We start from the raw sequence: 27,985 nt of genomic DNA on the forward strand, positions 1-27,985 counted from the left end.
ATCACTTTCTTTTTTCTCTGCCTGATTCCCTCATGTCTTTTCTTTCCTCTGTTGTTTCCGTCTCACCTTCTTCCAGTTCTCATTTTCTCCTTATTTCCGCTCTCCCATCACTTCCTGACTTCTGTTTGGGCGCAGTGGAAAGATCGGGGGCTCTGGTGTGAAGAGGTACCTGCCATTCAAGACCAAGTTCCCCCAAACCTAGCTGTGTGGTATGGGAAGGACCGCTTAATCTCAGCCTTTTTCCCCCCTCATTTGAGGATTAACCCAGATACGCCATGAGAAAACATCACAGCACCCGCGAAGCAAAGCGCTTTTGTTGGAGACGGGTTTCTGCCTCTCTAGCAGCAGCTTCCCGAAGTTTGTTCGGGGTTTTCTGACTGCGCCCTTCCCGGGAGATCATCAGGGCGCCGCGTTGGGGCGGGAGGAGAGAGCAGAGGGTACCAGGCGTCAGGCTTCACAGGCACAGGGTGCGGGCTCAGGTGAAGCGAAGCAGCAGCCAATCACAATCTGTCTCTATCTCTGTTCCCGTCTCTCTCACCGGCGGCTCGGCCAACCCTTCATCCCAACCCTCAATGGTAACCATGGCAACCTACTCGTTCCGCTGCACTGACGGCTCTAAGGCGCGTCCCGGGGGCGCGGCTCGTGCGGACCGCGCGTTGATTGGCCTACACAAGAGGGCGGGGCTGGGAGCGTGGGCTCGCGGGGAAGGGGGCGCGGCTGGCGCTTGGTAACTGGCAAGCTCTCCCACAATTTATTTCTGGGAGGCGGACCGCGCCCTAATTGGCCCTTAGACTGCAGGGGTGGGGCTGCTTCTCTGATTCAGAAATATTGAATAATGAATGAATAACTATACTCCTCAACACCAACCCGGGTTGGCCAAATTTCACAAATAAGACTCTAAAAGTCAAGAGTAATTCCCCCAAGTTATCAGCGACAGTAAAGGACAGAAGGGTAACTGGAACCCAAATCTGTAAAGTCTAGACCTTTCCATAACTCTCATGGAGAAATGGGATTAAAGTTATGGGCAGTTACCATATGCCGGGCACTCCTGTAAATATTGCACCCGCATTGGCTCTTTGAAACTCACAACCCTGGGAGGAGCTTTACAGGCTTTTGGCTGGAGGGCCTGGTGGTTGGGTCTTGGCCTGCGCTCCTTCCATACCTTACTTCCTCTCTAGATGTCTTGACTAGCATTTGAGGCTTTTCATGAAATGGTGCCTAGAAGTCTTCCCCTCTCCCCTCTCTTTTCCCCAGGAAATTTCAGCAATTCCCCCAAATGTCAATCACCATCCACAGGGAATAACACCTACACCCCCATCTCCAGACTGCGGGTTCAAGGCTGAGGGCTCCAGCCACATCTTGGAACCCTGACACTCACCCCATCCCACAGGGGCTGGGTGTTCCCCCAAACCCACTCTTCCTCCTGGTTTCCTGTTTTGGAGATGCTTCACTGTCTACCAGTCACTGGGTCAGACCCTCGTGCTGTCCTTGCCCCTTCCTTCTTCATCCTCCTTCACAGCCATCAGTCTCTGTCTCCATCCTTGCCACTCTGCCTCTCTGCCCTTCCCCTTCTTTCCATCCACATCCCCAGTGCAGCTCAGGCTTCGTCCTCTGCCACCTGGACCACGGCTCTAGCCTTCTCCCCACCTCCTGCCTCCAGCCTCACTTCTATTCATCCCCTGTGCAGGATCGAAGCTCTGTCCCCCACCCATCATTGATTCTGCCCTTTCCCTGCTCACAGCCCTTTCTTGGGCACTTGGGCTGGTGTTCAAAACCCTCCATGGGCTCTTGCCTCTCTCTCTCTCTCTCTCCTCACCACCTCTGTAGCTTCTTTCCTGGCTCCAAATTCCCCCCCCCCCTTTTTTTTTTTAAATCCCAGCAACATAGTGCTTTCTATAGCTCTCTACACACTGAGGCGCTTTCCCACCACCTGGTCTGCACACACACTGTTCCCTCTGCCTGTGACACCTTCGGTCGGTCCCTGCTCACTGCAACAAACCTTACTCATCTTTCAAGACTTACACACAGATGCCACCTAACTGGGACAGATTCTCTATCCTCCTGGGAGGGCGTAAGTGCATTTTGTGGGCTCACATGGAACCTACCGTTACCTCTATCACTATCTGCCTTTAAATAGGGGTGACTCTGACCCTCCCTTGCTCGGAACTCTCCTCATGAAGCCTCTGCAGTGCTGAAACTGTTCTATATGTTGACCCAGATTTTGCTTTCATGGGTGTTTACATATGCAAAAATTCATGCACCTGAGACTTTAAGATTTTGTCCATTTATCTGTATGGTTCCAACTTTAGTATATGTGCTGCCAAAGAGAGCACATCCATTTATGTGTACATAAGTTACGTCTCAGTTAAAACCTAAGTAACCAAAAACAAGCAATAAAATCTCCCAGAGCTCCCATCATCCTTAGGAGCAAACCAGCACTCCCCAGCCTGGCATTGGAGGGCCTGTTTTTCTACAGCTTTATCTTCGAAGGTCTAATTGTGGCGAACAAATGAGCAGGAAGTGATGAGTGAACAAATGGCACACTGGTCCATTTCCCATGGGCTGTTTGCACCGCACAGGACATCTGTGGGGTGAGCCCGGCCCACATCTCTTTCTCCCTCTGTCTGCCAGGAGGGTGCTCGGTCCCCGAGCCTCTCTTGCAGCTAAGAGTGGTCACAACAAGAGATTTTGGCCAGTGAGACATAAACACAGGTCTGCTGCTGGCCCTGAGAAGGCTACCGCTTCTTCTTTAAAAAAGGTGCACCCTTCCTGCAGGTGCGACGTGTGAAGCTATGCCTGCCATCTCCTGAGCAAAAGGGAAGGGCCAAGAGAATCATAGAGAATCACAGCCCTCCTGGCCCCCAAGTTGTGGAGACTCTGAGCTGTGGGCCCACAGCTGTCCTTCTCCAGACTTGTTTCATGAGAAAAATACCCACCTAGTATTTAGTCCATTATTGGATATGTTTGCTATTAAGAAATGTAGTCACCAATATCAAAAAACCAAACCAAAACAAAAGACATCACCTAAAAACCCAGTATGGGGGTGCGGATCCTGGAGTACTGTATCTGGGGTCCCCGAACTGGGGTGCTCCCAGGTAACGATGGCACAACAATGGTAATAACAGTAGAAAGAGTCCCGGGGCGGTCATTGACTAGACCTTACTCAGGGTGTCTCACACTGGGGGCGGCTGAAGGTAGCAGAGCTGAAGGTGGGGCCAGGTCGGAGGTGGGGACTGGCCCAGCAGCAAGACAGAGAGAAGCAGCAGCAGCAGCAGCCCCAGGACTGGAGCGGGGATCAGCGGGTGCCGGGTGACCCTGGTGGGGGGGCAGTACAGAGTTTAGGGAGGGGCCAGGGAGCTGCCAGAGTCTCAGTGGTGGGCAATGTCCCCGTGTGTGACCATCACCCTCCCTTCCGGGACTGCCTTGGGGCACACCTGAGCGGCTGGGGGTGCAGGGGGGCCAGGCAGAGCTGGCCCCAGTCCGGCCTGCTGACTGGGACCAGCTCTTTCACCACAGGCACCAGGGCTCGCTGCAGATCTGGCTTGGCAGGGCTACTAGGCAGAAAAAAGGATGGGGCAATCATGCCGGACTTTCCCCTACCTCCAGGTCCCTTCCAGTCCCCGTGGGTCCTGTTACCTCTCAGGAAGGCTTCCTGGAATGTCTCCAGGGTGAGGGTCTCCCAGAGGGATGGGGAGATTGGCCTGAAAGGACAAAGGAAACGGACTTGAGACACTGGCTCCTGGATTAGGAGAGGCCCTTGGTTTAGCCCAGTGGACAGAAGTGACTGCGTGGAAGGGGTTGGAACACAGTGGCTCAGTGCCGTGAGATACACCACCAGGTGGGCTTCCCAGCTCTGCCAGCTTCCGCTGCGTGTCCTCTGGAATGTCACCCCACGTCTCCATGCCCCACTTTCCCCATCTGGGCACAGGGTCGTTGACATGTACCCACCTCACAGGGCTGAAGGAGAGTCTGCCTGAGGGAACACAGGTAAAAAGCAAAATAGCGGAGGGTGCTTGGAACAGTTTCTGGCACTGAGTGAGCACTGGGTAATTGTGTGTGCTGTTCAATATTGCTAGCTCCATTTGCATCTGATTCTGGAAGGATCCAAGTTCCCAGAGGGCAGAGACCTCATCTTCTCCAGGAGTCCAACATTGTGCTGGGCCTAGTCCAGCGTGGGCACTCTCTTTGGGTCTGTCTCCCTGCCTGTATCAGAACCTGCAGGTGCCTTAAGATTAAAGCCCCAAAGGGGAGTCTGGGTGGCTCAACTGGTTAAGTGTCCAACTTCAGCTCAGGTCATGATCTCGTGGTTCGTGAGTTTGAGCCCCTTGTTGGGCTCTGTGCTGACAGCTCAGAGCCTGGAGCCTGCCTGGAGACTGCTTCTGATTCTGTGTCTCCCTCTTTGTGCCCCTCCCTCCACTTGCTTGCATTTCCTCTCTCTCTCTGTCTCTGTCTCTGTCTCTCTCTCAAAAATAAACTTAAAAAAAAAAAAAGCCCCAAATATTTGTCCAGGGGCCATCTCATCCCCTCTGTTGCTCTCAGGCTGTCACACCCACACTTTTGTTCCATGGATGATGCTGATGGCAATAGTAACAATAATAAGGAATAACAGGAACACCAGTCTCAGCCACCACCTTGACCACTGCCACCTAATGTACACCTGTTCTGTGCCAGGCCCTTTACACATGGTCCTTAACCCTCACCCCACCCTGACAGCTAGGTAAAGATCATTGTCAAGTCAGCTGTGAGGATAACTGAGGAGGGTACCAGTCTCCATGGAAGGGAGTAGGAGGTGGCTTTGGGGTCAGGCTGTTCAGAGAGACCACGTTGGATGGTCTGGAGCCTGAAAGAGCTCAGATACCAGGTGTACATTTGGGCTCTCACATTCCTAACCTGAGGACCCAGGCTCCTCACCCCTCATCTCCAGGCTTCCTTCCTTCCCTTTCCTTGCCAGAGAATGGGGACTGTCACCCGCACCTCACCCTGTGCCCTGCCACTTTGAGGAACAAAGTAGCGGGTGTGTGTGGTGATAGGCAAGGGGGCTGTGACAGGCGCTGTGCCCCAGGGAGTTCTGGGGCTGGCTGGGGAGGGCCCGGCCCCTTCCTGTGTGTGGGCGCATGTGCGTGTGCATTTTCGCATTCCGGGGGTGTAGCCACGTCTGTGAGGCCTGTGGCTTAGCGGCTGCAGCCCTGTGTATGTGCTTGGGGGGTCCCCTGGGAACATTCTGGCCGCCCACTGGCCTGCAGGCCTCCCCCCACAGCACCGTCCGCTCTCATTAGCTATAGCAAGGGCCTTGTTATCTCTTGGCCAAATGATTTTTCTGTCTGCTCAGGAGAAGTGGGGGTGTGGGGTGAAGGCTGGGAGGAGCTGCCCGTACAGCAACCTCCTCCAGGGCCTGGAGTAGGTAGGGGCTGGGGAGGGGTGCTGGGGACTGCCTACCCTGACCTGGGTCTCTGCTTCCTCCTCTTCCTGTCTTCTGGGTAACCTGAGAAGACAAAAAAGTCACTGCAAGCATCTTCCATCTGCCTAGCTTCCCTTTGCCCACTATGGAGCTGGATGAACCTTTAAAGCAGGGGTCTTAATGCAGACCGGGCATCATGGATGAGCGTGGGGGTGTCCTGGAGCCCCAAGAGCAAACTGCTGTGCGTAGGTCAGCGTATGTATTTTGCAGGGGAATTTTCAACACGCTCTTCATACAACTGGCTTTCTCAGCTGCTATGTTTCCAGCTGATGCCTTAGCTGGGAGCCACGGCTTCTCTTCTACTCTCCCAACACCAGAGACTCAGGGCTCTCCCAGACTCCGGGGCAGTCCAGACCCCACCACCCACTTTGTGCCTGGTGGGCCGTGCCACTTTTAGTGAGTCTCAGTCTTACTGGATCTACTTTTAGGACTGAGATTCCAGAAGCCAACTGTGTGAGCAATTCCCCCCACCCCACAAGTCATTCTCTGGGGTGGGCGAGCATCCACCCTCTGCTCCCCCGAGGGCTACAGCTCTCTGAAGTGCCTCTTTGGAGACTCAGACCTCAAGCTGTCTGGCCCAAAGACCCCTCAGAGACCCAGACGTCCACACCACCAGCTACCACCTTCATCTGGGTTCAGGGATCCATCCTCCAGCTACTACCACTTTGACAACCTCAGGACACAGCTGTTTCTTCAATTAGCACCCCAAAGTCAGCTAGGCTGGTAAGCCCCCAGTCAGACACAGAGGTGTCTCATCCCCTGGGACTTCTACTTGGGACCCAGGTGGCTCCTCCCCCAGCTCCTCTCGGATCGAGCCTTCACCCCTACCCATTGTTAGGGACCACAGGATTCACTACCTCCCTTGCTTCCCAATCTGTGAGTCACACTGTCCTGCTCCTGGGAAACTCAGATGGCCAGCCCCCGCCCCTGTCGCTGCTCAGCCCCTTCTCCCCTCCCTCCCCTCCCTGGTGACGCTAGGGAAGGTCACAGCTCTGGAGCCCCCCTCCCGCCCAATCTCAGCTTTCTCAGAGGAGCCCAATTAGAGGCTGGTGGCAGGAAGCCTCATTAGCTGCCTCAGCGGAGAGCCTGAAAAAGAGGAGGGGGTGTGGAAGGCCCCAAGGCCAGGGCCCCGGAGGAGAGTGGGCCCAGACATCTAGTGCTTTATCTCTCCTTGGAGGCCTGCATCTAAGCTTCGGAACAATCACAAGGCTGGGGTTCCATGGCCCGCCACCCCATCACTAAGTCACCAAGCTGGGATTTGAACCCAGGCTGTCTGATTCTAGAGTCCCCGATTGTCTTGTAACTACATGGGTGTTCGCCCTTGACCCAATGGGTTTCATTCATCCCAGGGTTCCCTGGAGGCCTTGGGAGAAGTGTGTTCAGTGACCTAGTGACTGAGCTGTCCCATCTGCCTGACAACTGTCTTCTTGTCTGAGAGTCTCCTAGATGAAAATTGCTCCCACAGGACTCCATTCAAGCATTACCTCCCAGGGAAGCCTCCCCCGAAGGTGGAGTGAAGTGTCAGATGTTCTCACAGAGCCAGCCAGGTCAGAGTCTGTGTCCCTCTAGGCTAAGAGATGCTGAAGGCAGGGCTGGGTGTGACTCATCCTGGGTCACAGGCCCAGGATGGCCTCAGTGTGAAGGAATGAGTGAGTGAATGAATGAATGAATGATGAGCAGCTCCCCCAGGGCTCTTCCAGTCCTTGTATGCTATTCAAATTCATCCAAGAATTTGGTGTTACCTCAACGCAGGGGGATGGCTCTGGAAGGAACAAGCTTCTTACCACATCGATTGCTCCTTCCTTCCTCCTTGAGGGTGCGCTGGCTCTCCCTGGAAGTTTCTCTGTGGGAAAAGAACAGGTTAGGTCTCCCAGGCTGCGACATCTGCAAGAATTCACCACCTTGGGGCGCCTGGGTGGCTCAGTTGGTTGAGCGTCTGACTTTGGCTCAAGTCATGATCTTGCAGCTTGTGAGTTTGAGCCCCGCGTTGGGCTCTGTGCTGACAGCTTGGAGCCTGGAGCCTGCTTTGGATTCTGTGTCTCCCTCTCTCTCTGCCCCTAACCCACTCGCATTCTGTCTCTGTCTCTCTCAAAAATAAACAAACATTTAAAAAAAAAAAAAAAAAAAGAATTCACCTCCTGCATCTAGGACCTGCCCTCCTCTTGGGCTCTGTCACTGAGGCTGGCTCTGCATCCCTCTCAGAGCAGAAGCCAGAAACGGGAGAGTTGTTCTGGACCCCTTTCTATTCAGCACCCAGGAGTCCAGGTCCCCCAAACCTCTCGTACTCCCACAAACTTCTCACACTCACGTGGACCCAAAGGGGGCTCAGTGTTTCCCTTCAGATCCCCTTTCCCTCCCAGGTTCCTGGTCTTGGGCAGCTCCACAGCTGTTCTCCTTCAGGATCCAGGTCCTGTTTTCTCCGGAGACATCTCCGTGTGTGGCCCGGACCACCGACTTGATATTGTTTTCTAAATACATTCCTGAGCTCCAGCCTTGTGTACCCATTGACCTCAGGTAGCCCCTCAAATGCCCCTCAGGATCTGCATCTCACTAGGTCGCAGTATAAGTTTGGCATCTTTCTGGCTTCTCCCTTCCCAGCACTCTGCGTGCCCAGCCCACTTGCCTGCAGCTGTGTCCCCCCCCGCCCTACTTTTCTCTGCCCGTCATTCCTCTTTCTCCATCCCAGGGCCCTGGCCTGGCTCAGACTTCATCCTCTGGACTCTTGCCCCAGCCTCCTCCCTGGCCTCCTGGCCTCTAATCAGAATCCATGTGGCCCGCAAGGAGTCTTTCTACATTCAGAGCTGACCTCGTCCCTCCCCGCTCTCAGCCCTCCTGTGCCTCCTGTGGCTCCTGTGGCTCGATGGAGAAAAGTAGAGTCTCCCAGCCTGATTTTCAGGGAATCCCTGTCGTGATATGGCCTCCCGGCTCACTAGACACCTCAACTCCCTCTGCTTTCCAAGCATGTTACATGCTTTTGTGCTGCCAGGAAGGCATCTCTTTCCTCACACCACTTCTCCCTCTTGTTTTCCCCAAATAAGCTCAAGTGTCAGTTTCCCTGTGACACCTCTCCAGTCTCCCACCTGACACAGGTGCCCCCTTTGCTGGGCTCCCTCAGGGCCTGCTGCCCACCTCTGCACACCCATCGTCCTGCATTAGGATGGCCGCTCTGCACAATCTCTCCCTCTGGCCCCAAGCGGCTCCACGTGGTAGCTCCAGGACCCAGAGCAGGTGGCGGCCAGAAGCCTGGGTCTCCGTGCCCCTGGATGGGGCATCAGAGAGCTCACAGCAGAATCCACTCTAACTTACATGTCCTCTGAGGGCTGTGACTCTGCTGCCCTTAGGCTGTGTGACTGGGGATGTGTGACCTATCTGAGCCTCAGTTTCCCATACGTGACAGGATGAGGGATGAGGATGTCTACCTCACAGAGATGCTGGGGGAGGTAAATGAAAAATCAAACAGCACTGGTGTCGAAGGGAAACACAGAAGCATCTCTCAATCCAGGGAAAACGTGAGCAGAGAGACAAGTTTCTCCTTTAAGAATGGTAAACAGGGGCGCCTGGGTAGCTCAGTTGGTTAAGTGTCCCGACTTACTCTTGACTCTTGATTTCAGCTCAGGTCACAATCTCATGGTTCGGTTCATAAGTTCGAGCCCTGCACCAGGCTCTGTGCTGCTGGTGCAGACTCTGCTTGGGATTCTCTCTCTCCCTCTCTCTCTGCCCCTCCCCACTCATTCTCTTTCTCTCTCTCTTAAAAATATAAATAAACCTAAAAAATTTAAAAAAAATTAAAAAAAAAAAAAGAATGGTAGGCACACCTGGGTGGCTCAGTCAGTTAAGCGTCCGATTCCAGCTCAGGCCATGATCTCACAGTTTGTGCGATGGAGCCCTGTGTCAGGCTCTGTGCTGATGACTTGGAGCCTGCTTCAGATTCTGTCTCCCTCTCTCTCTCTCTGCCCCACCCCTGCTGTTCTCTTTCTCTCTTTCAAAAATAAATAAGAATAAACATTAAAAAACCCAATGGTAAACAGGTAATTCTGAAGCAGTATAATTCTCAAGATGATGCAGTTACAGAGCTGTGAGCAATATTTTCTCTGGAAAAAAACAAAAAACAAAAAACAAAGACTTCTGGCACGAATGGATTAAAATCTCACTTTTCTGTTGTGGACACTGAAGATGAGCTGTGCCAGTTGTTTCAAAGGGTGTTGAAATACTGTTCAGGCAATTACAGAAGTCCTAAAACAACAGCTATTGGTTGAGTTCAAGATTTCACAGTGGGCTTGCTAAGCTTTTCCTAAAGGTGCTTGCATCCAAAAAGTAAAAGTTTTAGAAAAATAAAACCAACAAAAAAACACACATGCAAAAACCACCCCCCAAAAAACCCAAAAGTAAAAGCTTAACGTATCTTTCCGGTGTCTGGAAGAACGCTTCACGTCTTACCTTCCCCCTGCAGACCCTGGTAAATAATGATTCCTGACAGTGTTTTCCACCTGACAAAAACTACCAGCAGGCAATTTGTGTTTGCTTTGTTTACGGTCTATTGCACTCCCGAGCTGGTCTCTAGGGGGCAGGGATGGTGTCCTGTCTGGCTTGGGCTCTGTGTCCAGCAGGCCCTTCAACACTTGCCTGTGGGATGGGCAACAAGCTGGTGGCACGTGGAGCCCCAGGCCCCTTTCCCAGGTCCTGGACGCCGGTGGCCTCTGAGCCCCTCCCATGCTCACCTCTGCCCCAGCTGGGGCTTCAGGTGGAAACTCAGCTTCCTCGTCTGTCTCAGTCTCGATGATGACCTCCTCCCACTGCCACACTCCACAGAGAGGGCTGGAGAGAGCGGAGTCTGCCACTTCTTGTTTCTGGGAGGGAAGGCATTTCTGAGACCAGGGATGCCAGGGTGAAGGCAGATGATGGGGATGGAGATGGGCTGAGGCATGGGGTGGGGAAGGGCAGGGGGCTGGCGTGAGGCTGGGTCGGGGTAGGGATGGGGTTGAGGACGGAGATGGTCCTGGGGGGCAGATGGGGTGGGGTGAGAATCAGGGCTGGGTCAGAGCCGTGGCCGGCTGGGGGTTGGGGTGTTTCCATGGAGCTGGGCCCACCTGCCGAATGGCCTGGATCTCCACGCCCAGTGACGGGGGCAGCACCTGGGTCCAGCCCGCTCTTCTCACCTGGGCCCCTTCCGGTAGCCTGGTGACACCGTCAGGAGGGAGAAGGCTCTCTCTGTGCCTGCCTGCTACCTCTCGGTCCACCTACTCTGGGGTCGTGGCCCTGCCCACCTTGTGGCTGGAGGCCGGGGGTCCCTGCCTTTGGGCTCTCCTCCTGCCTCCTCCACCCCTGACGTTCCACTCACTCATCCGGCCCCTCATGGATCTGACTCAGCTGCTCCTCCAGGTGTGAGATTTCCAGCCTCAGTTCCTGCAAAGGGGGCAGTGGGGGACCCTGGCCTCTCTGTCCTTCTCTACTTCCCAGCCTTGGGCTCCCCTTACCGTCACTTCTACTTCCCCAACTTTTTTGAGCTCTCCAGACACATATTCCCAAGAGACAAGGAGAAGAAACTTAGGAAGCCAACAAGAGACAGAGAGCAGCAGGAACCTAGAAGGTAACCTACTGGCCAGGAAAATTAAGAAAAGGAAGGCAGAGACGGAGACGCACAGAACAAAAGACATGGATGGACACAGATTCACAGGGGGGCAAAAGACACGCAGGGTGTAAGAGACTCATAACAACCAGGGACCAACAGAGAGTAGTGACCCCTGGAGACGGACAGACTAGATCGAAGAAAGGCAGACACAGAGCAAGATGAGCAGGGGAGATGCGGTGAGAAGACCCCCACAAAGAATGAAAGTGGACCCAAGATGGAGATACACAGAGTGAGAGAGAAAGGAAGGAGCAGAGAACAAGAGAAAAGGCAGAGAGAGAGATGGAAACAGAGAGGGAGAGACACACAGTAGTAGAGATGGAAGAAACCAGGTATAGAGACTCCACAAAAGATGGGCAGGAACAGAGAGAGGCAGCAGATCCCAGAGACGGCAAAAGAGCGGGGCTGAGCAGGGGGCCGAGGGTGGGAGGGCAGCCGCCTACCTGGGTCATCGTTCTGTACTCCTCCAAGGTCTTGGCCAGACTCTCTGCATGTTGAGTACGCTGGGAAGGCCCAAAGGTAACTGAGACTGGGCCCAGCCCCAGAGAGACACTGAGGCAAGGGGTAGGGGAGACTGGAAGGGTGAGCTTGGGGGGGAAGAGCTATGGCCTGAGGGAAAGCACCAGGTTTCTAGATCCTGCAGGGTCATGCTTGTGAGCCTGGTGTTGGGAGCAGGGAACCCTCTGACCTCTCCAGGCTGCATATCCATGGAGGAGATCCTGGCGGGACCTCCCTTTCTAGACTAGGGGCGGGAGATGGCCAGGCACATATGGAAGGTGAATGTCCCCTTACCACCCTAGGGCCCCTCACCTCAGAGAGGACAGCATCTCGTTGGCAAATGAGGCGTTCACACTCAAAGAGCTGCCGCTGCCAAGGAAGGAGCCCGTCCATCTGTCCGGCCTTCCGGGACTTGCCTCAACAGGCGCTGCCCTCCCCGGCCCACCCAGCTCTCTCGAGCCCCTCTCCTCAACCTCCCACGATGTCTCTGGACATCCGATATCCCGAGAGGGATTTCAGCCAAGCTGCCCGGAGCCCTGGGAGCCTGATGGCTTGATGGAAGTCCCCGGTTCTCACTAGGCCAGAGTGGCTGAAACTGGTAAAAATGGCAGGAGGAAGAGGTTCCACCTTCAAAGCGTCCTTTTCTGTGGCCAGCTCCTCACTTCTCCTCTTCACTCCGTCCCGCTCAGCCAGTAGTTTCCCGTTCTGGAAGAACGAACAACCGGTCATGTCCCCTCCGGCACATGTTAGTACTCACAGCTGACATTTCCTGAACAGCTGATATGCAATAGGCCTCATGCTAAGCACTTTCTATGTTTTGGCCCATTTAATCCCTCCAACCATCCTGTAAGATCTCAGTTTTGATTTCTCTGTGCATCACTGGGTGCTCGTCTGTAAAAACAGAGATGAGAGCTGCCTGGGTGGCTCAGTCATTTCAATCTCCGACTTCGGCTCAGGTCATGATCTCAAATTCATGAGTTTGAGCCCCGCGTTGGGCTCTGTGCTGACAGCTCAGAGCCTGGAGCCTGCCTCAGTTTCTGCGTCTCCCTCTTTCTCTACCCCTCCCTCACTCGCGTTCTCTCTCTCTCTCAAAAGTAAATAAACGTTAAAACAACTTATTAAAAAAATGGAGATGAGATAGACCTACTTCATACGGTTGCTGTGTGGATTAAATGAGCTAATGGTGACTGCTAACCTGTACTGAGTGCTTTGCAAGTGTTAACTCATTTCTTATCCCCCATTGTTTTTTTTTTTTTTTTTTAAGTTTATTTCTTTTGAGAGAGAGAGAGAGAGAAATAGTGGGAGAGGGGCAGACAGAGGGAGAGAGAGAATCCTAAGCAGGCTCCACACTGTTAGCGTGGAGCCTGACGCAGGGCTCAAACTCATGAACTGTGAGATCATGACCTGAGCTGAAATCAAGAGTCTGTCGCTGAACTAACTGAGCCATCCAGATACCCCTTTACTACCTCATTGTAAAGATGAAGGCAAGTCTAGCACAGAACAGTTGTGCAACTTGCCCCGGGTTATACAGGTGATAATTCATGCAAACACATGTCACTACATATAATAAGCACAAAACATATATGGTATATGGTAATTGCCTGGCATATACCAACATGTTCAGGAAATGTAAAATGCATAACTTTAAAGATATCTTCAAAACTTTGTAAGTGCTTTTCACACACATATGTGAAAATAACAGTACAATGAATGTGCACGGCCCATCACCCAACTTTGATAATTATATACATTTGCCCAGTTTCTTCCCTATCCTCCAAGGCTTTTGTTTTGTTTACCAGATGATTCAAAAGCAAATGCCAGATATCACATTATTTCACCTATAACTACTCTGGCATTTTTATTTCCTACTTGAGGAATTTTCACATTAGTAAACTCACAATACCACCATCATCTTAAAATGGATCATTCCCTACTGTTGTCTCATACTGAATTGGTGCTTTAAAAAAAAAAAGTTTATTTATTTAAGTAATCTCTCTACTCAACATGGGGCTCGAACTCACAACCCTGAGATCAAGAGTTGCACGCTCCTCCAAGTAAGCCAGCCAGGCACTCCCTATGTTTTTGTTTCGTTTTTTCATTTTAGTTATCTCACAAATGTCTTTTCACATTTATTTAGTTTGTATGAGGATCTAAATGAGGTCCACCGTGGCTTTTAGTTGAAATGTCTCCTTTTCATCTGACAGTGGTCACCCACCTCCCCAACCATGGCATTTTTGAGGGCCCTTCTTTTGTGGAAGAAATCAGGTTATTTGTCCTGTAGAACAGGGGCATTTGGATTTGACTTACTGAGTTCTCATTCCCTGTGCGGGATGTTCACCCCGTTCCTCCAACCTCTTTATTTCCTCTAAACTGGTGAGTAGATCCAGGGCCCTGGCCAAGCTCCTGTTCCATTTTTTGGCAGGAAGATTTCACGGGTGCTGCTAAACGTGTCCTCTTGCACCATTCAGGAAGAATGTAACGTCTGGTTGTCCCAAGTGTTAATGTTTTTATTGGGATCACCTCCCCTGTCCCAATTTTGCAGAGGAAATTGAGGAGTGGAGGGACTAAGAAACTCTAAATGGTGAGTGAGTGGATCCAAACCCAAATCTGACTCTAAATGCTGCAATTATAACCCCCAGATTCTCTGAGCCAGACATAGCCCTGGGTGAGAACGGGGAACCAGCTTCGTCTCTCCCCTCAGGGGAGCTCATTGCTAGAGGTGGAGACCGGTGCAGAAGTAGATGATGACAACATGGGAGGCAGACTCTGATGAAGCTTAGCCCCTGGGCCTTGTGGGAGCCCGGATGAGGGGGTTCCTGAAGAAGCAGTGTTGGGGCACCCTGAGTCCTCCAGGGTGAGGAGAATGATCTGAGAGAAAAAGGGGGCTGGGAGAGGGCAGCACAGGCCAGCCATGCTGTGAGATCTGAGAATAAAATGGCCCCATATCCAGTCTGGAGTTTCCAGGCACCAATACTATAGCAACTTGCACTGACTTCGATGGGAAGCAGCCACGGGCAAAAAGCATTTCAGCGCAAAGAGGCAGGTGGACTTCCCTCGCCACACCCCTCCTCTCAGTGCCCCTGGGGATACCCAGGCCAACTCCTCCTTCTCTCCAGCTGGCTCGGCTCCAAATCCTCCATCAGTGGGCCCTCACGCTCAGTCTCAGCGGCCTGGGCTGCCAGGTGAAGGGCAGAGGAAGGACGGACCAGGAATGCTGTGTCAACATCTGTCCACCTGGTAGGGGATTTGCAGGCTGGATCCTGGGCCACTCGGCAGGGAGCCTGGTTACTCAGCCTCTCCCGCCTTCTTCTGCAGTAACCTGAGCCCTGCTCTGTAGATTCTCTGTAGGAAAACCGAGTGTCTGAGTGTCCCCTACTCTAGCATTATTCTACTGTAACTTGAGAAGTCGATCTATAGATGCTCTGTAGGCTGCCGCGGGGAGGGGATAGGTGGAGGGGAAGCAACCAAGAATAGCTCTGGTTTATCGAGCGCCTAGGATGCCCCAGGCACCGCTCAAGGCACTTGACCTGGCAGTGGGCCTTCTGGGCTGGGAGGAGGCCCAGACTTCTGGCTGCAATTCACCCTGCTTATTCTTTCTTCTGCTTTCATTGGGGGTCCACTCTCCACGTGGGCAGGTGGGTCCTGGTCTGGGGTGAATGAGATGGAAATCTCGGAGGATTCAGAAGTGGCTTGTTAGCTAACCCAGCAGCCATTCTCACCCCCTCTGACTTGTTCATCTCCCACTCCAGAGGCGGAGCCTCCCTCACAGCTGGGGGTGTCACGCGGTCCAGTTCTTGCCAGCGAGATGGAAGAGAGGTATGCTGGGGTGGTGGGTACAGTGGGGGTGCTCCTGGGAAGCCTTTTCCTTCTGATGAAAAGAGAGCTATGCGAGAAGCATTAGCTGGGCTCCCCTGTCCCTCTTTGTCCTGATTTGGATGAGACCGTGAGGGCAGAGCTGCTGCAGCCATCTGTGATCACGAGGCCACAAGCAGATGAACAAACCTGAATCACCAAACCAATCCAGAGACCTTCAAAGCCTCTTGTTACAGAAATGAGTGCCCTTTGGATTGAAGCCACCATTTCTTCTGTGTTCTCTTCCTTGGAGCTGTAAGTATTCTGGCCCATCAGCGGTTGGATTACCCATGCCAGGGAGTGGTTTGCTATACTCATATGATATCACTTTGTCCAGTAACATAGAAGAGGGAGGTTCTGCCATGGGGCTTTAGGGAGAATTTCTCCCTGTTCTTAAAAAGTGATGTTCTGGAAGAAACAGTTACTTCCTGGCTACACCCCATGCCTCACATTGTGGCCATTCCCATTGTTCCAAATGATGGAACACTCATGGAAGAGCCAGAGAACAATAGTGGAAAAGTTTTGGATTTGAATACAAAAGCTACAATACAGATGTAGGACAAAGAGATTTGGGGGGACTGGGCAGAATCAATATCATTGCCTGGACTCAGCAAAGATCTTTAGGTCAGGGGAGGGGTGCAGGAGGGTCAAAAAAGAGAGCAGTAGAGGGGAAACATGCCCTGAGCCAGCCCCCAGCCCCGGGTTAGCTAAGGTGGGGGGTGAAGAGGAAGGATGCTATTGAACAACACAACCCCTGGGAGGTCTGGGAATCAGAGAACATTTCTCAGCTCAGTCTCAGCCCCAACAAGGCCTGTGAATAACAGAGTAGAGATAGCTGTGTGAGAAGCAGAGGCTGAGAGAGACCCACGAGGCCCCCTATGGCCACAAAGAGTCTCAGGGAAGTAGCCAAGCCTCCTCTTTGGCCCCTGAAGGGTATGGAAGTGGCTGAGGGAGAGCCCCAGAGGCCCCCGTGTGCTGGGGGGTCCAGAGGGCCACCACCAGCAGGTGCAGTGAGGACTGTACATCCAGACACCAGAGGCAATGCCCGCCTCCCAGTGGATGCCAGCGTGTGGTGGTGACTAAGGACGAGGACCAGATGGGATGAGGAACATCAATCTTGTGACCAGCAGAGAGAGCAGATGTTGAGCGAGGACCGCCACCTCCTGGAGCACTGAGATGCCGTGTGGGTCTCCAGCAACTTAGATGCCACCTTGTGGGGGGTAGTGACGATTTTCATTATCAATTGATGAGTTTAATTTCCATCTAAGATGACTAGATGGATCTGGATTTAACAAAGGCTCGGGAAGGAGAAGTCACATGCCTAAAGGTGGCCCATCTTGTAAGTGGCAGTGATGGGATTTGAACTCACTGATTTCAAGGCCTGTATTCTTCCCACCATAAAAATGCTAATATATGAACAATACTGGTTAACTTTCAGTGAACACTTCCAATCGTCCTGCCTCATACCTAATACTCTATAAGCATCCTTTTGTTTAAATCTCACACAACCCAGTGAGTGAGATTCTATTATTTTGCCCATTGTTACAGGTGAGGACACTGAGGTACAGAGAAGCAATAGACTGACCCATGCTTATGGAGGCAGCTCCAGCATGGACCCAGGCAGTCTGCCCCACGCCCCTCACTCTTACTAACCACAGCAGTCCTCACATGCAGTGATGTGACCTTCAGAAACATTCATATGTTATTGGGATTCTGGGGTCTCCCTCTACAGAGTGGGTGCAGGCTACTGAGGATGTTTGGGGCAGACGGGGCGGGGAGGGGAAGATCCTGAGGACGGGGGAAGGGATGGGGTGGGCACTGGGCCTCAGCTCACCTCCTCCTGCAGAGTCTCCATCTCGGCCACCAGATGCTGCTGTTCCTTTTCCTGAGCAGCCGCGAAAGAGGACAAAGGCTTTCTTAGGACCTCCTTGCCCCCATATTGCCCTTCTCCCCCACCTGGGAACACATCTCGGGTCTGGGTCATTAAGGAGCAAGGCTGGGAGAAGGGGTCTGGGAGCCCTGATGGCTCCTGCTGTCCCCTTTGTCATAAAAGGGATGGCAAATCGATCTGAGCCCTAAGTCAGGAGCAAGCAGGACCTGGAGGAAGGGAGGAAGCCAGGGTAACCTCTGCACCTTCCCATTTCACAGTCAGACACCGCTGCTCAGACTCTTTAAGAAAGGGAGAAGGCACCTTCGTGCCCCTTGCCCAGAACCCACCGTCTGTCGGGCCTGGGCCAGGAGGCTGCGATTCTGCTCCTCCAGGCTCTTGGCCAGAGTCTTCAGATCCTCCAGCTCCTCATCCACAGCCTTGGCACACTGCAGAGCCTGCTGGGTACTGAGTGGGGGCGGGGCAGATGGGCCACGCAGGAGGGAAACAGAGACCATAGAGATAGATCCACTCAGAGCTGGAAGTGACAGAGACCTGGGGGTGGGGCACAGAGACCCAGTTTCTACCTAAAAGACTAAGGGGGTGGGACAGAGACCCAGAGAAAGCAGGAGGACTAAAATAGGGGAATCATGATGGACAGGAGCATAGAGAAAGGGATAGGCTGCTGACACGGAGACTCAGAGAAAAATGAAGAGGGAAGTCTGAACCCAAGAGACCAAGAGACAAGAACTAGGGAGACACAAAAGAAAAAGAGCAAAAGAGAAAGGGACAGTGCAGGGTTGAAGACAGGGCAGGAGGTGCAGAGAGAGCATGCGGAGAGGAGAGTGACGGGGGTGAGGGTGGGGGAGGAAAGCCTGGTCAGGAGGGACACAGGTGCACCGGCCCACCTGCGAAGCTGCTTGCGCAGGGCTGCAATCTCCTCCCCGAGGCGCGCGGATCCCTCCTCCGCTGTCTCCACGCTGCGCTGGAGCTTGGCGTTCTCCCCGGCCAGCCTGCGGTTGCTGAGCTCCAGGTCCTCCAGGCTGCTCAGCAGGTCAGCTGTGGCGGGCCTGGGGTCAGGGAGGGGCAGGTCACTGGCCACAGCTCCGACCTCCTTTCCCAGGTTGGGGTGGGGGTGGTGGGGACCTGAGGTTCTTCTGGAGAGAGAGAGACAGGAGAGAGACTGCCCCGCTCTCCTGGAGCCATCAGCACGGCACCCCTCCCCCCATCCCTCACCCACTCCCGAAGGACCCCAAGCCCTATGACATGGAGGCTGGAGGGCAGCGGGGGAGAGAATAGGTACAGCTCAGGTCTGGGGTCTTCGCCTCCAAAGCTCTCCAGGTTGGCTGGCTCCTCAGCTTCTGGGCATCCTGGGGAAGACAGACAGGGTGGTGGGCTCCCCGGTGACCTTAGGTGTTGGGCCACCCCAGAACTCGGGCTTGGCCTCCGCTAGCCTCGCCCTCACATTTGTTGTGGGTCATGTCATCTACTCCTGGGGCTACAATTACATCCACCAAGTGAAAGGCCTTTTGCTCACTGGCACCTTGAGCAAAAGCTGGCCCTCACTCATAGCCCCGATTCCGTCACATCCAAGATGAGGCAGCACCTTAGCTGCCCCCAAACCTGTTCTTCCTCCCAGTATCCCTCCCTCCCGGCCACTGGGCTGTCCTGGCTCATCCCCACAGTCCACTGGAGCCCAGGCCCTCCTGCCCTCCTCCCCCATTCTCTGTCCTCCTCTCCTCTCTGTGTCAGCCAGTCCTGGCTCAGGCTTCGCTCTCTCCTCTTCCTCGCCCTCTCCTCACCACAACCTCATCCCCAGCCTCCTGGCCTCCAGCCTTCCCCCACCCAGAGGGGTGTTTCCTCAACAGGAGCTGACCTGACCCTCCCCTGGCCCCCAAGCCCAACTGGAGAAAGTTTAATGGAATGTCCAGGAAGCTGTGTGTTTTTTTTGTTTTTTTTTTTTTTTGCTTTTGTTTGGTTTTATAAGGTATAATGGGAACACTTTTTACGGCACGCCTCCTGTGTGTGAGGTCCCAGGGATAAAATGGTGAGCGAATCAACTAACCAAATAGCACGGCAGGTAACTTAATCGGTTAATCATGTTTTTACAGGATAGGAGGGCTGTGAGTGAGCCTGGACTGCCAGGGACCTTAGCCTGGGCCTCCCAGGGCTTCCCCACAGAGGGTTCCCCAGGTGTGGGAAGTTTAGGGGGAATAACCTGAGGGGAGGACCGTGGTGGGCAGGCACTGAGTGCATTAGAGGCTGAGCCAGGAGGCCCAAGGGAGCAGGGACTAGAGAGCAGGCGGAGCTGGAGAGAGCTGACAAGGAGAGGTGGGCAGGGCCTTACGGGCCTCTGTGATAGGCTGGGGTTAGGAGGAGGACTCGGAACCAACCCCTGAAGAAAAAAACCCCAAAAGGTCAAGAAAGGAGGGAAGGCAGTCATGGAGGTGCCTAGAAAGCCAAACTCACAGCTCCAGGATGGAGCTAAGGTTCCAAGGGTCCCACCCTATGCCCCTGGCTCTGTCTCCAGGTGGGAAGTCCCCCCACTGTCTGACCCCGGGCCTTCCTGCTTCATTCTATATATAGTAGTCTCACCAGATGGCGGTTGCTGGGAGGTCAGGGCCCCCTCGAAGGCTGTCTCCTCTTCCAGCTCTAATCCCCTGTATCAAAGGGATGAGGCTTAGAGCCCCCTGCAGCCACCCCCAATCCTGACCAGCCACGAAGGGGGATTGCTGGTGGCAGGAGGAGGGGCCGGGTCAGGTGAGAGCCAGAGAGCATGGACAGCACCACCGTGGGGAGGAAGGTAAGGCCAGATGGCAAGAGCCCTGGGCCAGATGGAAAAGCAGGAGAGGCAAGGCCTGCGTTTGGAGAAGGGATGGGGAGGGGCCTCAGTCAGCCCCCTAACACCCCAACTTTTCCTTCCAGCCCCTTTTATTTCTGCTTCCCCATCCCAGGAACTTTGTCTTCAGACTTTCCACCCCATTCCCCCCAACCCCATCTCTTTACTTTTCGCTCCTCCTCAGCCTCCTCCAAACCACAGTAGGTCCCTGTGCCCAAAGGGTGCTGGCTGCAGTAAGCAGGTATGAATGAGGTTAGATCTCAGGAAGGACTTCCGGGGGGGGGGGGAGGGGAGAGGTGCAGAGACCCACCCATCCAACTGACAGGCAGCAATCCAGTCCCGCATGACGACCAGGAAGGTGTCCAAGTCCACAGTGGCCTGAGGGCCCTCCCCATTGGGGTCCAGGTTGCAGGCCAGTGTTTGGAGGCGTGCATCCTGGGAGCCCCGTCCTGTCACAGCCTCCAGGTAGGCTAGTACGTGGGTCACAGTCACGATACCTGGGGACAAAGCATGCCGTGAGGGAGTCTAGGGCAAGTGGGGGGGAGGGGAGTAGGGACAGGCAATGGCTTGAAAGCAGGATGCCAATGGCTGGGCTGGCAGCACCTCTGCATCATGGCTTAACTGAGACACTTTGGGCAAGTCCTTTCCCCTCCTCTAAGTTGAACTCTTCACCTGGAAATGGAGCCCAGTCATCACCACTCACAGGGTGGACCCAAGAGGACCTGCTATGCCCCATCAGGCCCTCAGTGGCTGCCCTCCCTCCCTCTCCCTAGGCCCTACCCTCTTCCATTAATGTCCTCACCCTGAAAGGCCTCGGTCCCTTTATCCAATCCTTCCAGAAGCTTCCTACAATCACCCGTTTTTCTGTAGGACCCCCAAGAAAGGGCCCTAGCCCATCCCTCTCTTTACAGCTTCCCAGTTTCCAGCCTCCCCATCTCTGTCCCTTATTATTCCTTGTGTCTCCCACGTCCAGGGCTGCCAGGCTCTCATCCTGTCCCCCACCTGTCCTCTGGGGGTCACAAGCTTCGAACGTCGAGTTGAGTATTTGCTCCTCTAAGCTCAGCAGCGTCCCCAGGCTCCCCTCCTCCAGCTGGTCCCAGAGATACACTGAGGAGACAAGAGGGCCAGCCCGCCCATGAGAAGGGGAACAAGAAGAGGAGTGACCCCAGGTCCTGTGCTCCTGCAGAGGGGAGTGAATTCATCCTGAGCTACCTGGAGTTAGGGCTGGTGGGGAATAGTAGGAAGCTCGGGCTGGGGACAGCAACAGTAAGGGCCTCCTTGGTCCCCATCCTGAGGATATGGGCCCCTATTTCAGGCCAGGAAGTCCCCCCTGCTTCTAATCCTTTGTGTCTGAGCAGCTCAGGAGCCCAGATAACAAACAAGGCTCTGAAATCACCCTTTCCTCCTCTCTTCCCTGGCCTCCCAGGCTCTGCTCAGAGGGGGCTGGGGCAGAGGAGGGCAAAGAAGAGAGGATTCTGGGAGGAGCTGAGGGTGAAGGGGGGCCCAGGAGCCAGGAACAATCCAATAAGGCGAGGGCAGCCTGGATCGATTCTGCCGGCCACATCTCCGGTTTCCCAGCCTGCCTGGGGGGCTGGTTGTCTTTCCTACCTGAATCCCCAGACAGGGCTGGCGTCATTGCAGCCCACAGCCAGGGGCCCGAGATGAGAGGGGATGGGTGATCTAGGTAGGGTGAGTGGTGGGGGAGTGGTTAGGAGCTCATAGCCCAGCTATGTGTCTATGGGCAAGTCCATTCTCCTTTCGAAGCCTCAGTTTCTCCACCAGTAAAATGGGCAGGTAGATTCCTCCTTACCAGGGCTGGGAGGGTTAGGTTTGTGTGTGGGAAGAGACCTCCCAGCACAGACACACAATGTAAACGCCCCCATGTCTGTTTGTCCACGGCTGTATCAACAGTGCCTGCATATACAGGCACTCAATAAATTCTCCACAATACAGGGGAAGATCCTCTACCCCAGGGATTACTGGGGTCCACTTCTCTGGGACTGGAAGTGACCTGCAAGGCTCCCTACCCTTGAACAACTGGGTATAGCGGCAGGCCTGGCACAGGCTGCTGGGTTTGGCTGACCCAAGGGGCAACCTGAGCAAGGAACGCAGACTCTCTGAGCCTCAGTTTCTTCCTCTGGAAAATGGGGCTGGTGTTCCCTCCCTCCTAGAGAAGAAATGAGAAAATCTGGAAAGGCTCTGGGCAGAAGGAAGGCCTGGCGCATGGTGGAGGCTCGGTAACAGAATTGAACATTCATTTAGCAAATGAGTAGGTGCTCTTCCTCTTCTGAGGGTTTTGTATGGACCACGGCCACTGCTATTTTTAGCCCCACTTTACAGATGAGGTGAGTGAGGCACAGAGTAGTTAGGAACTTGCCCTGGCTCTTTTTTTTTTTTTTTTTTTTTTTTAAGTAGTCTCCATGCCCAATGTGGGCCTTGAACTCACGACCCTGAGCCAGCCAGGCACCCATGGGTGCTCTAATTCCTTTTAATCTCCAGGGTTCATTGTAGACAGCTAACATTCAGCCCCCGCAGGTTTGAACCCATGCTATTAGGGAAGGGGAGAAGGAACCCACAATTAGAGGAGACACCAGGGCCCATGCTGGGGCTTTACCTGAATTTGCAGTGTTCGCCTCTCACTGTGCTCCCCAGGTTATGAAGGAGGACCCTGAGGTCCAGCGAGGTCACTCCCCAGGGCTGCTCAGCCAGAGTCAACCCAGGACGTCTGGCTCAGAGGACCCCCACGTGTCTATCTGGGGCCCCTCAGGAAGATGTCACTCTGCCTGTGCTGTTCTGTTCCTTTCCCTTCATTTCCATCCTCCGTGTCTCTACCTCTCTCTGTGTCTCTGTCTCTGCCCTTCCCTAGTTTTCTCTCTGGCTCTTTCTCTCCATCTTCCTCCCCATCTCTCTCTTCCTGGGGCCCTGCCTCTCTGTCTCTGTGTTCCTTGCCCCCATTTTCTTCCCCGTGTCTCCAGCTCTGGGCTTCTTTTCCCATATCTCAGTGATTCTCCATTCCCCAAGCCTTCTCTCTCCTTGCCCTGCTGTCTCTCTGGCTTTTTCCCCCCAGCCTTCCTCTGTCTCCATCTCTCCCGGGTGTGGCCTTCCCTTTCCTTCAGGAGCCTCCCAAAGGCGGCTCAGCCCCGGCCCAAGGGATCCTCTGGGCCCACACGCCCTCTGCTGGTGCCGGAGAAGTTTTGATGTCGGTCACTCGGTCCGCCAGCCCTGGCGCTGCCTCCCGCACCCAGGTGTCTGCCTCCTACCTTCCCCTCTGGAAAGACCCCTGAGGCCAGAGTCCAGGCCTGCGGCTTTGAGAAAAGACGCAGGCTCTGCTGCTGGATGCTGGGAGCCTCTAAGAAAGCGGCCCTGCCTCTCCCCAAGGGTGGGAGCCTCCTCCCCCATCACATCGGGCTCTCCCACTTAGCAGATGAATTTCAGAGAGGGCAACCCAGCGTCTTCCTCCCCAAGCCGGCTTTCACACCCCCTTGGTTTGCATCCATCCAAACAAATCAAGAACAATAATTGAGCTCCTACATGTCAGACATTGTTCTAGGGCGGCGCTAACCAATAGGGCAGCCACTTGCCACATAAGTTTCTTGACTGCTTGAACTGTGGCGAGTGTGAATTGAGATGCTCTATTAGTGTAAACCACACACCAGATCTTGAAGTCCTAGTGTGAAAAAAAAGAATATCCCTAATACATTTTTATATTAATTACATGCTGAAAGGATACCATTTTGGACACATCAGGTTAAGTAAAATCTATTATTCCCATTCCATTTTGCCTGTTTCTTTTTACTTTTAAATGTGGCTAGTAACAAAATTTAAAATTACATTTATGGCTCACATGTTGGTCAGCACAGCTCTAGGGACCAGGAATGCCAGAGTGAATAAAACAGACAGACCCCCATGTCAGGACGCCCGGGTGGCTCAGTCGGTTGAGCTTCTGACTTTGGCTCAGGTCATGATCTCACAGTCTGTAAGTTCAAGCCCCGCATCAGGCTTGGGCTCACTGCTGTCAATGCAGTGCACAGCCCACTTCAGATCCTCTGTCCTCCTCCCCCTCTGCCCCTCTCCTGCTCCCACTCTCTCTCTCAAAATTAAATAAACATTAAAAAACAAACCAAAAAAAAAAAACCCAAAACAAAAAAAGACCCAACTCATGTCCCAGTGGGAGAGACAGAGACTAAGCAGTGCTATGAAGAGAAGCAGGAGACGGGAGGGAATGTGAAAGGCTTTTCAGAAAGCAGAGATCTGAATGACTAGTGAGGGGTGACCCAGCAGGTCATTAGGGAGGAAGGAACAGAGCTTGCTAAGGTTTCTGCTGTAGTTTCCCCAGAACAAAGGAGATACGGTATCCAGACAGGTGGGCGCACATGGGCACTTCATCAAAGATAGCTCCCTCCCTCCCACCCGACACCAAAGTGGAGGCTCAGTCACCCTAAGCCACCTCTCTCAAGTCCCCAAGCTGGCACCCACTCACCCACTGCCCCCTCCTCATCCTCCCTTGGGGTGAACAGGGGCCCAGCCACCTACTTTTTGCAGCGGGGCCACCCGCCCGGCCCTCTGGGACATCCATGGGCCACCCTGGTCGCTCCACAGCTGCTGGAGAAACTAACAGCCTGCCCCCATCACTGGGAGGGACTGGTAAAGGATCGTCTGCTCCAAGAGCTCCTGGAAGGACAAAGGGGAATGGCCTCCTCAGACCAGCCACCCTGCCCCACCTGTGCCCCAGGCCGCTCTGGGTTCTCAGAACCTGTTTGCCCACCCCTGCCTCAACCGGAGCAGCTCCCGCTCAGACCTGTTTTATGAATTGGAGGTGTGGGCTGGGAAAATGGGGGGCCAAGGAGTGGGCAGCAGAGATCAAAGAGGGGGCTGGTGGGTGGGGGTCACTGCCTCCTTGCTTCCCTCCCCCACCTCCTCCCCACAGCCTGTCAAGTCCCTAGCCTTGTCCCTCTTGCCCTATGATTCTAACTTGACCCCTCCTCTCCTTCCCTACAGCTCTGGGTTCCATCCTCTCCCCCTGGGCCCTGGGCCCACCCTCCTCCAGGCCTCCCAGTCTCTAGTCTTTCCCTCCCCGTCCATCCCCAGCAGCGCCCCAGAGCTGACCTGCCCAGTGTTCTCCCGTGGCTCCCCAGTACCCCAGGGACAGAGCCTAGACCCTGGACCTGGCATTGAAGGCCTTGCACAGCCTGGCCCTGCCCGCCTCCCTACCCCAAATCACACTTGCTGTTCCAGCAAATCTGAACTGCGTGCTCTCCCCCAAACTGGACTGGCTGTCCCCACCTTGGGGTACCTGACTGGGACGCCTTCCTTTCCAGCCCTTCCTGCCTTGGCTTACCTATCTCCTCCTCTGGGAAAATGTTTCTGAACCAGCTGCCGTCTCTGGGTTCCCACACCACCCTGGGCTACCGACATTCTGCCGGATCAGTCTGTATTTGGAACTACTGGCCTCCCGTGCGAGTTGGACCCCATCTCTCTCCTGCGCCAATCCCTGCCATGGATCCCTAGTGCCCTCAGGGCTAAGTCCTAGCCCCTCTGGCTGGTGTGGGACAGAGTCGTCGTCCCTGCATTTCCTGGCCCCTTTTTGTCACTTTTCTCTCCACTGGCTGACCTCTAGGTCCCTCCCGCTCATCACAGCCGTGGGAGTTCTGCACCTTTGCGTGGTCTTCCCAGGCCCAGGTGGTACCACACGCACCATCCTCACATGTGGCCCCTGCCCTGGCTCACAGCTTCCCTGGGAAGCCTTCCCTGAGTCCCTGGGGTCCCCTAGGGACCAGTGAGGGCCTCCCTCCTCTGTGCCCTGACAATGCCCTGCCCTACCTCCATTATAACCAGGTTGACCACCCGTACGACTTATCGTCCCAATCCCAGGACACTGTCAAGAGCGAGAAGAGTGTTGGGGCACTCGGGTGGCTCAGTCGGTTAAGCGTCTGACTCTTGGTTTTGGCTCAGGTCACGATCTCACAGTTTTGTGAGTTCAAGCTCCACATCGGGCTCTGTGCCGACAGTGAGGGGCCTGCTTGGGATTCTCTCTCTGTCCCTCCCTAGCTCACACTGTCTGTCTCAACTTCAAAAAAAAAAAAAACTTAAAAAACTTACAAACTTAAAAAAACTTTAAAAACTTAAAAAAAAAAGTAAAAGAGTGAGAAGGGTGCTATTAATAATTACGCTGGAGGGGCGCCCGGGTGGCGCAGTCGGTTAAGCGTCCGACTTCGGCCAGGTCGCGATCTTGCGGTCCGTGAGTTCCAGCCCCACGTCAGGCTCTGGGCTGATGGCTCGGAGCCTGGAGCCTGTTTCTGATTCTGTGTCTCCCTCTCTCTCTGCCCCTCCCCCGTTCATGCTCTGTCTCTCTCTGTCCCAAAAATAAAAAAAATTAAAAAAACGTTGGAAAAATAAAAAAAAATTAAAAAAAAAAATAATTACGCTGGACAACTATGCCCATCGGGGCTACACTGGGCACACTGGGGCAAATGGCCCACATAGGGTCACCTGGGGTCTGTCTGTCCTCACCCCACCTGCTCGTCATGCCTTTCCTCACCAAGTACTCCCCACACCCTGCTCTCCCTGGCGCCAGCCGGGTCCACAGCCCTGGAGTGCACGCTTCTTGGCAGCTTTTAGAATGTTCTAGAAAAAGCAGCCTTTGAAGAGAGAGCCTTCCAGGGTTTGGACAATGCTGGGGGGTGCAGAAAGGGGGTGATGGCTGTGGGATCTGGGGGGGGGGGGGAAGGGTCTGGCACCGGGTGCTTCTGACAGGGACTGGGGGATAAACTCCCAGTGAGGGGCTGAGGGAGGCTCTCGTCAATCACGGAGGGTCTTCCACAGGGAGGCTGGAGCAGGGGGAGGACACAGGCAGGAATTGAAGGGGTTCGGATTTTAAAGGGGTCTCTGGGTTCCAAGAGGGTCTCTGACCAGATTTCTGGGGCGTCTCTGGAGTTCTGGGGGTGTCTGGATTTCTGGGGGTGTCTGGATTTGGGAGGGGAACCTGACAGGATTTTTGGTGGGTTTGACAAGATTTCCGGGAATCTCTGACAGGATTTCGGCGGGGCGCGGGGAGGGGCGGGGGTTCTCTGATTTGGGAAGGGAGCGTAACAGGATTTTTGCGGGGTAGTCTGGCAGGGTCCGAGGGAGAAGTCTGGCAGAATCTCTAGAAGATTCTGACAAGATTTCAGGGCTCATCTATCACATTTCCTAGGAGTCCTTCTCAGTATTTCTGAGGGGTTTCCATCAGGATTTCACGAAAACTTTTAACAAGGTTTGGAAGGCCTTGATATTGGGGACCGTGCCCTGGGATTTGGGGGGCTCTGGCGGGGCTTCTCTGGGGAACCCCACCACATCCCGGGCGTCCCTGAGCCCACGTCCCGCTCTCAGGACACAGCCGGGGCCCACGACCTACCAACGGCAGTTGCTCGGGAAGAAGGTACACGTGCGCCGTTCCCGCCAGAAAAACGTTGGGGCGAGACCGAGGGCGCGCGCGGCGCCTAAGCCCCGCCCCACCTGGGCGCCTCCCCACGACGCAGGCGCACACCGGGGGAAGGCTCGCTCTAGTCTTGTGGGTTACCTGCACCCGGGACGCCGCGCATGCGCAGGACTGTCCGGGCGCGCACCCAGGCTGGCCGGGCGGGTGCACGCGTATTGGCCGGGAGGGCCAAAGCTGGAGGGAGGGCGGCAGGCAGCGGAAGCGAGGGGCGCCTGCGTCCCCTACGTTGGGGTCCTCTCTCCGGCCTCAAGCTTGGGTGCCATGGGCCAGTTGGATTGAGGGACCCCTTGTCCATCCCCCACTTTTCATCAGCTGCTAAGTCACGCCCTTTTTGCCCTCTCTTCCGTGCAAGGCTGCCCATCGCCGTC

General features: G+C 54.4%; 1 protein-coding gene across 9 annotated transcripts; it reads right to left on the reverse strand.

Annotated features, from left to right (window-relative positions):
* Window positions 1–294: 294 nt before the first annotated feature.
* Window positions 295–27,938, reverse strand: KASH5 (KASH domain containing 5). 9 transcript variants are annotated; one of them, XM_060651737.3, is made up of 20 exons: window positions 27,534–27,938; window positions 24,674–24,811; window positions 21,143–21,247; window positions 20,451–20,637; window positions 19,897–19,961; window positions 18,605–18,671; window positions 18,210–18,371; window positions 17,652–17,769; window positions 17,269–17,319; window positions 12,159–12,287; window positions 11,895–11,951; window positions 11,528–11,587; window positions 10,797–10,861; window positions 10,546–10,633; window positions 10,177–10,305; window positions 7,243–7,301; window positions 5,443–5,482; window positions 3,637–3,701; window positions 3,435–3,551; window positions 295–3,315 (listed from the first exon to the last, which is right to left on the reverse strand). In XM_060651737.3, exons 2-20 carry the CDS (start codon window positions 24,714–24,716, stop codon window positions 3,174–3,176), a joined length of 1,749 nt encoding a protein of 582 aa, XP_060507720.1. In that variant the 5' UTR covers window positions 24,717–24,811; window positions 27,534–27,938; the 3' UTR covers window positions 295–3,173. The 9 variants fall into 9 exon arrangements, 8 of the variants coding, with proteins under 8 accessions (XP_060507720.1, XP_060507719.1, XP_060507717.1 ...); XM_060651736.3 differs by having other exon boundaries at window positions 3,435–3,554; XM_060651734.3 differs by having other exon boundaries at window positions 5,437–5,482.
* Window positions 27,939–27,985: the final 47 nt, after the last annotated feature.

Source organism: Panthera onca, chromosome E2, assembly GCF_046562875.1.
Source record: "Panthera onca isolate mPanOnc1 chromosome E2, mPanOnc1 haplotype 2, whole genome shotgun sequence".
Lineage (NCBI taxonomy): Eukaryota > Metazoa > Chordata > Mammalia > Carnivora > Felidae > Panthera > Panthera onca.

What these genes read in the sequence shown, in the direction of transcription:
- KASH5 (XM_060651732.3), bottom strand. Translation starts at nt 24,716, where the DNA reads ATGGATGTCCCAGAGGGCCGGGCGGGTGGCCCCGCTGCAAAAA. An exon ending in GAAGACCCCAGACCTGAGCT is followed by an intron (nt 18,372 to 18,604) that starts GTACCTATTCTC and finishes CCCTGACCCCAG; the next exon opens with GCCCGCCACAGCTGACCTGC. An exon ending in GAGATGCTGTCCTCTCTGAG is followed by an intron (nt 11,588 to 11,894) that starts GTGAGGGGCCCT and finishes GGGCCTTCCCAG; the next exon opens with CGTACTCAACATGCAGAGAG.